Source organism: Lactuca sativa, chromosome 1, assembly GCF_002870075.4.
Source record: "Lactuca sativa cultivar Salinas chromosome 1, Lsat_Salinas_v11, whole genome shotgun sequence".
NCBI lineage: Eukaryota > Viridiplantae > Streptophyta > Magnoliopsida > Asterales > Asteraceae > Lactuca > Lactuca sativa.
In genome coordinates this window covers 228,857,146-228,868,418 of record NC_056623.2, presented here as the reverse complement: position 1 = coordinate 228,868,418, position 11,273 = coordinate 228,857,146, and the positions used below count along the sequence as shown (strand labels likewise).

At 28.9% G+C, this 11,273-nt stretch overlaps 1 protein-coding gene across 2 annotated transcripts; it reads right to left on the bottom strand.

Annotated features, from left to right (window-relative positions):
* Positions 1-407: 407 nt before the first annotated feature.
* Positions 408-10,798, bottom strand: LOC111889490 (protein STRUBBELIG-RECEPTOR FAMILY 3). Of its 2 annotated transcripts, none has more exons than XM_052764786.1 (16): positions 10,430-10,798; positions 9,119-9,248; positions 8,949-9,020; positions 8,621-8,686; positions 7,659-7,730; positions 7,516-7,587; positions 6,044-6,115; positions 5,854-5,919; positions 5,655-5,720; positions 4,990-5,324; positions 4,572-4,873; positions 4,066-4,337; positions 3,601-3,739; positions 3,082-3,203; positions 1,172-1,357; positions 408-876 (listed from the first exon to the last, which is right to left on the bottom strand). In XM_052764786.1, exons 1-15 carry the CDS (start codon positions 10,554-10,556, stop codon positions 1,189-1,191), a joined length of 2,082 nt encoding a protein of 693 aa, XP_052620746.1. In that variant the 5' UTR covers positions 10,557-10,798; the 3' UTR covers positions 408-876; positions 1,172-1,188. The 2 variants fall into 2 exon arrangements, with proteins under 2 accessions (XP_052620746.1, XP_052620745.1); XM_052764785.1 differs by having other exon boundaries at positions 408-865; positions 1,201-1,357; positions 10,430-10,757.
* Between the last annotated feature and the right edge of the window lie 475 nt (positions 10,799-11,273).

Here is an 11,273-nt window from a genome sequence, read left to right as displayed (position 1 = left end):
ACCTTATCTGTCTTTGAATTTAAAGGTTTATGTGATCAACTTGCAGCAAACTAGTCAACCGGTAGAGGAGATCGATAAAATTCAATGGTTTTTGTGTTGATTGGGTGCTTCATTTGAAGCATTTTCCATTGCCATAGGGGCCTCTAAACCGGGTCCGGTATTTAATGATCTTATCTCACAAGCCGAAAGTAATGAATTATTTTTGAAATCTTTGTATGGTTTTACCACTTCAACTCCTACTGCAGCCTTTTCTGCTGAACAGTCTCAGTCTAGGCAAATTCCCTCCCCTCAACATCTTGTTCCGTATGCACAAAGACTTTCCCAAAACCACATCTATATTTATATTTTTCGGTTCACATTATATGAGAATACAAGTGTAATGCATAAATACAACATTCAAGACCGCATTTTTCTTAAGAACTTCTTAAGTGCCAATTCTATATACTCCACAACCAAATCTAAGTTTATACCAGATTCACAACAAAACTTCTTAGTTCTCAGATAGACACTAAATCAAGAAAGGTATTTAGTCATTAAAGAAAAATCTTACACCCATCCAATGAATGAACTACAACCATATGACCAACCACCACCAGTGCATCGCCATTCGCTAGTCCCCCCACAATCAAATATCCACCATCATCATAATAAACCCAAAGCATATATTTTTTACACAAACACAACCAACAAATTTAACTAACAAATCGAATCAAGACAAGATTAGCTAAATTCTATGAAGAATTTAGCACACCAACAAGGCAACAACCTTAAGAAACATCAATTCGAAAATTCAATGGTTCATCTTGGTCATTTGCAAGAGATTTTGTACAATTTCTGACATTGGTGGTCTAAACTCTGGTTCGGCCTACAAAAATTGAAGAAACATACAAAATATAAATCATTGACACCTATAATGGTTCATTTTGGAAATTAAACATTTTTTGAATCATTAATAGACATGAATCCGAGTGTCTGTATGTTCCTTTTCAAAGATGTTTTGGTTATCTCACTACTTGGGTGTCAAATAGTCATTTTATAATGTTTGGAAAAATATATTATGTTTCTGATTATTTGATTATTTAATGATCAAATAACTAATTTCATAAAAGTAACATAAATTTGTCAAAAACTCCTACAGTTGTTCGTTATCTGATTATCGTATCCAAACATTATTTTCTATAGCCCGTTCTAGATACTAACCTGAACACAAAGAGAAATAATATCTGCAAATCGAGATAAAGACTTGGATGTATACGTGGCATCAAGAGATGGGTCAACCATTCTTGATAAGGCTTCGATATCATGAAGACGAGGAACTGCCCATCTTACTAAAAATTGCTCCCCACGAGGTTTTGTCCTATAAGAATCAAGCAATATTCATTAGGAAAAAAAAAAGATAATATTACTTTCTTCCTAAAAATAAAAATTCAACATTCAATTTAAGTATCAAAAGAATCAAATGAGTTGTTTTCCAACTATACAATAATTATTATACATCCTTACGAAAGATAAAGTAAAGTTCAACACAATTTGGAGATAACAAGAATAAGAAAATTCAAGTATGCTTCGAACTTGAAGTCAAAAATGGACTTTCCTTTGCATTAGAAGATGGGGAGGGGCATTTCGGTCATTACCAAGGGTGCTAAAAATATTATAATCTGACCGGAAGTTTTGAATATCCGATCCAAAATTAGGGATACAGTATTCAGATAATGATTTTCCAATATAAACCCTTACAAACTCATTTTTGCTAATGTCTTTTATATTTTTAATTTACCTTAACAATTAGTTTTTACAAAACCTTATTATTTTGTACCTTACCTGTTCTACTGCAATACCAAACACAACTTTAATAGAGGTAATAATTCTTTTTTTATATGCCTTTCATGTATACAATAAATAAGTTAGAATAAATAAGTTGTTTCAATCTACCAAACACAACTTTAATAGACGTAATAATAAAGAAGCAATTTAATTCATTTATTAAGTAGATAATGGAGGTAACCAATAAGCAATTTAATTCATTCATTAAGTAGATAAAACTAATATGAAATTAGGTTGTCTAAAAGACAAAGAAATCTTATTCTAATAAAAGAATAGTTTTAATCTCTTTTTGACATGTGTCATCATATTAGGCCTTCTAATTAATACACATTTTATTTTTTTTTGTCATGTGTCACCTTATTAACCCTCTTAATTAATGTATGCCACTTGTCAATCTATTAATTATCTATTTCAAATTTTAAAACTTTCACTTTAATTACAATAAATTAATAACAATGCAATAAAAATTAAAATAAAATTAATATAAATTATAAGGTGATATAATTTCACATATTGATTTAAATTAACGAATATAATTGATTAATAATTTTGTGTTCTAACTATTAAAGTTTAATTAATTTTGTAGCCGTGGTTTCACGGCTTATAAACTAGTTAATATATATTTGTAAAAGTCGAGATACTCTTTGATATGATTTCTCGGATATCAAAATCTACTAACCAAAATTTCATATATATGGTTTTGAACATTCATTACCACAAAGAAAAAAAAGTTTGAGTAAATTACACGAATGGTCTCTATGGTTTAGGGTAATTTACATATTTGGTCCCTAACTTACTTTTTTAACTCGGAAGGTTACTATTGTTTGTTTTTATTACACATTTGAGTAATAAACACTAAAATTGAAGAACGGGGGGGGGGGGGGGGGGGGGGGGGGGGGGGGCCAAAGTCAAACTTTATTGTTTTTGGGCATAATATGTAACTATTTTAATACTTATGGACTAATTATTAAAAAAAAAAAAGGCCCCCTGGCCATATATAAGCTCCGCCAATGCTCCTCACCTTACCTTACCTACACTCACCATTTTCCTTATTTAAATAATAATATTTTTAGGTAAGAAGGGGACCAAACGCGTAACAAAAACAAACAGTAGGGCCAAGCACGTAACAAAAACAAATAGTAGGGACCTCCCAAATTAAAAAAAGAAAAAAGTTAGAGACCAAATGTGCAAATTACCCCAAACTATGACCATTCGTGTAATTTACTCAAAAGGTTTAGAAGATCTTAGGAGGAAAACCTGTCATGAGCTTTTCGACCCGTGAGAAGTTCCAACATCACAATTCCGAAGCTATAAACATCACTTTGATAAGTATAAGTTCCTGATTCCAATTCCGGGGCACCGTATCCCGAAGCTTGCAGCTAATTAAATTACCAAATGTCAATTTTCATCATCATAATTATTCAAACACGAATCATAAATTTAATAAAACTTATTCAAAAACAATTTGTTTTAAAAAACTGACCGAAATTCTAGGGTGTTTTTTGGTTTTTTCTTTTCAACCCGAAAATTAAGACCGAAACTTTATATAAGTTCCTTACTTAGATTACTTATTTAAGATCTTTCTGGTTTCCGTTGCAATTTGTGTTGTAAGTGTTTTTTTTGCTATTATATGTCAATAAATTCTACAAATATCGTCTCACTTTCATGGATTTTGACTTATGGGTCTTCGATTGCTAATATTATTGCTTTATGGAACCACAAAAAAAATAAATAAATAAAAAAAAATAAAAAAAAAAGAAAACTCCGAAGATTTACCTTACTAATGTGGCCTGATGGTAGTAGTGGGGCCAAACCACAATCCGAAACACGTACATTAAGCTCTTCATCAAGAAGAATATTTGTTGACTTGAAGTTTTTATGTGCAACAATCGGTTGACAAACCTCATGCAAATACCTTACAAAAAACATTATAAAAATAAAAACACTAGCATTTACAATCATGATCTAACTTTTTCGTATTTTAGGTCTGTTTATACGTTATCTATGTGACACTACAACAAAATATATGATTTCTATATGGGTTAAGGTCACCATAAATTGCAACCATCTTTTTAATTTGTCCCATGAGAGTCATTCTACTTTCAAAAAATCCTTCCATCCACGTCACCCATACAATATTTTAATTCTACTTTTTTTTACTATTCAAAAAAGGATGTAAGTACAAGTGTTAATATTATTATTTTATTTTTTTGAACCTAAAAAGTTGAAAGATGTACTCACTCCAATGCTTTTGCTGCTTGAAGTGCCAAATGTACACGAGCATTCCATGAAAGTTTTTCATGAATCTCATCATCAAGATGCAATGCTTCATGTAACGTCCCGTTTTTACAATATTCATAGACAAAAAGCCTTTGTCCATGTTCTACACAATAACCTTCGAGTCCAACTATATTTTCATTTTGAAGTTTTGAGACATTCGACACCATACCCATGAAATCTTCATCACTCCATTGCCTCAAAGATATATTCTCCAATTTTCTTACTACAAATACCTAAAAAAAAATGATATGCATTCCCAAACAAAAATAAGATTACGAAAACATGTAAAAACGATAAATTTTATGTATTCGTAATCTAGTAAGCAATATATGGGTGTATCATTTTAAAAACTTACTCTCGTTTATTTTTCCCTTCCATTTTCCCAAAAGCGAAGTCATTTTCTCAATAAATTTTTAAACATCAATTATTCAGACAACAATTTATCTATAAAAAAAAGAAAAAATTACCTTTCCATTAGGGAGTTGGGCTTTGTAAACTGGGCCAAGTACGCCTCTACCAATAAGATTTTCTTGAGAAAAGCTATTTGTATATTGTTGAAGAGAAGCAATTGAGAAAGATTTGGGAGAATTTATGTTTCTTGAAGTGTTCCCATTTGTGTTTGTTGGAATCACCAATGATTTTACAATGACACTTTCTCTTGAAAGAAGTTGATGAGGTGTTGGATTCTTGGAAATGGTTTCCTTTTTCTTTTCTTTCACATTGGATATTGGCAATAAGTTATTTCTTCCATTATCATTCCTTTGAGCCTCTGTGTAACAAAGAGATCACAAGTGTCATGGTCAACTTTTGACTTTCAAGATCGAAATATGCAAACCATTAAACTCAAAGTATGTTTTTAAAACAATTATTTTGTGTTTAACTTACCATTCTCTTTAAGATGAGGTGGATTTGAGGAAGACTTTATATGATCACTAACTTTGATACTTGACTTTTCTTTGTGGCGTTTTGACATACGAATGCAAAATCCAAGTGCAAGTAAAACAATAATCAAGAATCCACTAATTGCAACCCAAACAACTTTATTGCTAAATATTGACTTTTGTTGACCGGAATCATGTGGTAGCTTTGGAGAAGAAGGTCCAAGTGCTTCAATTCCGGAGCTTGTTTCCGGAGTTTGAGGGGGGAATGGCGATGATGGTGAAGGAGATGAGAGAGGTGGCGAAGGAATAGTGGTTGTATTAAAAGGGTTTCCTTTGTTTCTGCATTGCATATATGAATGTTATATTTATATATCGTTTAAATAGCTCGAACAAGAGAAATCATTGCAACTATTTTAAAAAATTGAAACATTTTCATGTTTTGGAAATGGTCTAATATGCCCTTCGATAATCAGAAAATCTTGAGAGCCTTCACGAATGGCAATCAAATTGGAATCTTGTTTATGAGACGATATTTGGTTACTTGGATTTGGTCGACTAGATTTTATGTTTTGCAATTATTCAAGGGTATCGAACACATCGGATTAATTATCAAAAACTTTTATAATTTGGAGAAAAGATTATATTTCTTACGGAATGATTAATTTGTACCTGAAATTTGGAATGCTCAACAATTTCGGTGGGATTGGCCCAGAGAAAAGGTTATTCTCGATATCCCTATGTTACAAAAAAAAAATATTATTTCAATTAATAAAAATAATAATATATAATAGAAACAAAAAAAAATGAAAATATATGTATCTTGAGAGAAGCTGTATATGGAAGAAAAAAAATATGGCAAGAATCATACAAATCAATAAGTGGAAGATCTTGCAATACATCGAGTACCCCAGTGAGATAATTGTCCTCTAAATGCCTGTAAAAGTAAAACAAAACGATACCCAAAATATAAATTTATTCATTGATATTTACATCATTAATATTATGTTTATTTTTTTATTCATCATTGATCAAATTCAAAGCTCATATAAACGACTTACAATGTGGAAATTGATGACAAGTTCACCATTGAAGGAGGCAAAGGGCCACTTAGATTGTTGCGAGATAAGTCCCTGAAACAAAAAAAAAAAAATCAAATTTAAAACATATCTATTATGGGTCCTACTTTTGACACACCAACCTACCATTATCATATATTATTAGACTTAGGGTCTATTTTATTGCACACCTTACCATAATATCATAATTATCTTCTTTTCCTAAAAAGTAATTTTCTCTCTTATCTTTTTCTTTTTCTCTCTCTTATATATATATATATATATATATATATATATATATATATATATATATATATATATATATATATATATATATATAAAAGTCAACGGATCAAACTAAAAAAAAAGTAGCAAATCGGATTAAATTCATTTGGAGTAGCAACCGAATGTAAAAACGAGAATAAGAAAAGAATAATAGTAAATAAATATTACAATAATGTGCCATTTGATTGTATGTACGTGACATTTTTTTTAATTAATAATATATATTACATATATTTTATTGATCTCTATATATTGTCATAAACCAAACAGTGGTTAAAATTTTAAATATTATATAACAAAAATGTAATATATTTTGTTTTTTCTTATTATATCTTAAATTTATGTTTTTTCTTGAAAACAAACCTTGTTTTTATTTTACTTTTTTTTAATTTGACATTTTTAATTATTATTTTTCGAAAAAAACTTGGCAAATGTAAAATATTTTTTCAAAAAAAAATTTAAGATTGTTTTGGAAAAAACAAACGGTTAGCAGATTTTTGAAAAAAAATGGAAAATACAATATATTTTATGAAAATCGAAAAAAATATAACATATAAAATCTTTTATTAAAAAAGTTAATAATAATAATAATAATAATAATAACATACATGTCAACTTATTACATTGTAAAAAATGAACAAAACCAAAAAATAACAAACCAGCTATTTGGTTTAAATTAGATAATTTCAAATTTAATTTTAATGTAAAATTTTAAAGGAACGAGAGCCTCATTATAATGGAGGGTGCTTTATGATATTTGTCTAAAAGTAAGGGGGCAAACGGTGGTGAATAAACAGAAAAAGTACAAGCACAGCGAAAATTGAAAAGGAAAAGAAATGGATTTACATGTTGTTGAGCGTTACAGTATTTTGTGCCAAAACATAGGAAATAACAAAACTAGATTGGTGTGTGGTAGGGAAAAATAGATTGGTGTTTATTATTTTTTTTAGTGATTAAACCATTTTACCTTTTTGGATAGTTTAAAAATACCAACACGATCGTATTTTCACCATTTATTAATTTTGCCACCGAACTTATTTTAATTGGTTTTTTTGAAAAGGTTAAAAAAACGTATAATGATTTAATGACTACAGAGATTAAAAAAGTGGCTAAATGAATAAAATGATGAAAGTACATCGTGCTTTGTTGTATTTTGCCTATTTGAATTTATCAAAAAAAAGAAGCCATACAAATTACTCAATGCGATAAGTTGTTGAAAGGAATCTGGAATGACTCCACTCAAATGGTTGTTGTTCAAAGACCTACAATTAAAGAAGAACAATTGATTAAAGAAAATAACAGAGGAAATATTATATATGAAAAGGAAACTTACAAATCTGTCAATTGGCCTAAAGTAGACAATGACTCTGGTATGGTTCCCTTAAGTTGGTTCCCAGAGAGAAAGCTAACAAAAATAAATAAATAAATAAATAAGATGTAATTTCATTAAAGAAACAATGTCATAAAATTTTTGAATTTTCTTGTAGGCATTGTTTCTTTTATTTTACCAATTAAATGTTGTTTGGACTCTGGATTAAGTGTTGTACGTTTATAACGATGTTCAAAAAAATATTCCAGAAAATAACGGCACATGTAGTGAAACATAAGAAAAAATAAACGGAGGAAATTTATTAAAACTAGGATCACTCATATATAGCTTATTGAATTAAGCCATGCGCATTAAGCCCCTTAGGTAAAAAAGAAACAAGAGTAAATTACATGAATGGTCCCTAAGGTTTTGGGTAATTTGCACGTTTGGTCCCTAACTTATTTTTTTAACTCGAAAGGTCCCTGATGTTTGTTTTTGTTACACGCTTGGTCCCTACAGTTTGTTTTTGTTATGCTTTTGGTCCCTATCTTACATAAAAAGACTATTATTTAAATAGAGAAAAATTGTGAGATAGATAAGGTAAGATGAGGAGGTGGGATTGGGGATGTGTTTATTTAAAGAAATTAGAAAATCAATGGCAAAATAGTATTTTTACGTAAGAAAGGGACCAAGCGAGTAACAAAAACAAACAGTAGGGACCTTCCGAGTTAAAAAATTAAGTTAGGGACCAAACGTGCAAATTACCTTAAACCATAGGGACCATTCATGTAATTTACTCAAGAAACAACTTATTTTAAGCCCATATATATATATATATATATATATATATATATATATATATATATATATATATATATATATATATATATATATATATATATATATATATATATATATATTTTTGTGTGTGTGTGTGCAAAGCAATAGATGCACAAAAAGAAAACAAAGATGGAAACATAACGTACAAGGTTTTGAGGGTACTTGGCAAATCTGATGGAATATTGCCTCCAATGTGGTTATTGCTCAAATCTCTGTATAATGGAAGATCATAAAATAGTAATACCACAAGGTGTTAACATGATGAAAGTTGTAAACTTAAGCATTGTTTTTTTTTCTATTATTTGTATAATGTTGCCTCCAATGTTTGTATAACGTACAAGGTCTTGAGGGTAATCGGCAAATCTGTATGGAATATTGACTCCAATGTTTGTTTGTTTTTCTATTAATTGATTGAGTCATGTTCCATTAAGTCCTTTAATTAAGCAACAAAGAAAGAACTCCTTCAAGACTCACATTTGTATGATTGAAGCAAAAGCTCCCAAATTCTCACCGAGTTCACCTCCCAAATTAGCATCGTTAAGGACTCTGTGAATTTAGAAATAATTACAAAAGACAATTTTTAATTATTTAGATATTCGTAAAAAGATAAAAACAGGGGATATAATAATTATTTTATATCGTACATTCCTGTTATGTTGGAATTGACGCATTGAACACCTTGCCAACCTTCTAAACATGGGTCGCCTCCTGCGAGCAGCCATCCCAGAAGAGGAGGGAAACCGAGGGCGGCGTATAGGCTATTTATGGCTAAAACTGTAAATATGGAAATCATATTTGTAAACGAAGATGGAAAATAGTAATATAGTCAAATAAAGAGACAAAAAAAAAATATTAAAAAGAAAGTCTTTGTACTTTTATGGGTTTATTTGGGTATTAAACCATTATAATTTTATTGGCAATTTAGGAAAACTTTTTTCTTTTCCGGTTTTCTGATTTGGTAAGGATTAAAATACAGGAAAAGAATAACGTAGCTTTATTATTTTATTCATAATGGATGAAATGGGAAAAAATAAAAGATTTAACTAAAAAGATAACATGTCAAATAGTTTAAAAGTTGGGTATTCATTATTTTCATAATAATTTTGTAATCGTATTTATACTAGTTACTTACAACATCTCCGGCTTTCCTCTTATTTATATATCACTCTTTTGCTGGTTAAAAAAAAAAAAAAAAAAAAAAATTACATCTCCGATGATAATTTGGGCCTGATATCGTTAGGGTAAATCCCTTTGATTTTTAAAGCTTTTTGTTATTTGAGAAAAACAATAAAATAAATAAATAAATAAATAAAAAGTATTGCCATTGAAAACAATAATTTTGTGTTATTAGAAAGAATGATTTTTTGTTGATATTTCAAAAACTTATTAGTATTATCATATTCGAATTTTAACAACTTTAATTAACTAGAGTGTAAAATAAAGTGTTATAAATATAATGGCCAAATTAGACTTTCGTAGTTTCGTATAAAAATGTTTAAAGCGACCTCTTAACAACTAATTTTTTATATTTGTTAAAAGCTTTATAAAAACCGAGTGAAGATGCATTTATGTGGTTACTGAAATAGTGTATATTTTACACTTTGTCCACCTTCTGATAATATTATATTTACCCTCTAATCTTAATAAAATGTTATATAATTATTAAATTTTTGACCAACTGATTTATTTTACTTAAATTACAGACCTATCAATCTACCGTGTTTTTTTTAATAACTATATGCGTAGTCTAATAATGACAAACTATGAAAGGATTTTATAAAGCAATTTATATCAATGAAGGTAAAGTAGCTAAATTTCCCAACAACAAAACTTTTGAAAAAGGTTTATAATTGGAGAAGTATAAAAGCTTTGAATTATAAAATTCAAATAATATATTTTTCGCCAAAAACTAAATATTAATTAAAGTTAACGAGGAGAGGGAATCAAGAACTTACTATCACCAGGATCAGTAAACCCGAAACAATTTCGTGTGGAAGAAATTATCAATAAACCCAAAATAGCAACCACATAAATCTTCATTTCTGAATTTCTCATCATCATGTCATCAATCCTCAAAAGCATTCAACTTAGTTCTTTTTCGTTCTTTTAAGTTCTACGAAAGAGAAAAACATCTTAAAACATCTTTTTATAGTGAATTATAATCTAAACAGACACATAAAAATTTGAAATGCATAAGAGCCAAGTAACAAGTATCCCACAAAATATATTGCAAAAAGAGTAAAATATAAGAGAACCCACAAATGAAAACAATCAAAAATTGCAAGAAAAGAGAAAAGAGAAAAAAGAAAAAAGATTGAACTTTAAACAGAAAAGATGGAGAATTGGAGAACAAAGTAATTTAAAGTTTAAAAAAGGGTTTTTGGCTCAAAAGCACACACAAGGAAAATTTCAGAAATTAGAAGAATCTTGAAGGGCTGTTTTGAATATACACATTTCCCAAAATATAAAGTCAAAGTATGTTCAATATTTCGTAGAAAATTCAAAACCTTGAATCAATTATTTAAAACAATTCATCATTAGTTGTACGTAGATAATACAAACTTTTTCCTTTTCTTTCCTATTTTCTTTCAATGTCACAGAAGAAACACCTAAAAAGGAACCATATTTTAAAGGAATCCAAGAAAACATCAAAAATTGGTAAGCGTAGCAAATAATGAAATTTAAAATCATCAAAAAAAGAAAGTGTTTTTTGCATTCAAACAAAAATTAAACTTTGAACGAACATAGTGATAACTAACTAAAAGCATTTTGCAGCTAAAAAAACTCTGTACAACAATA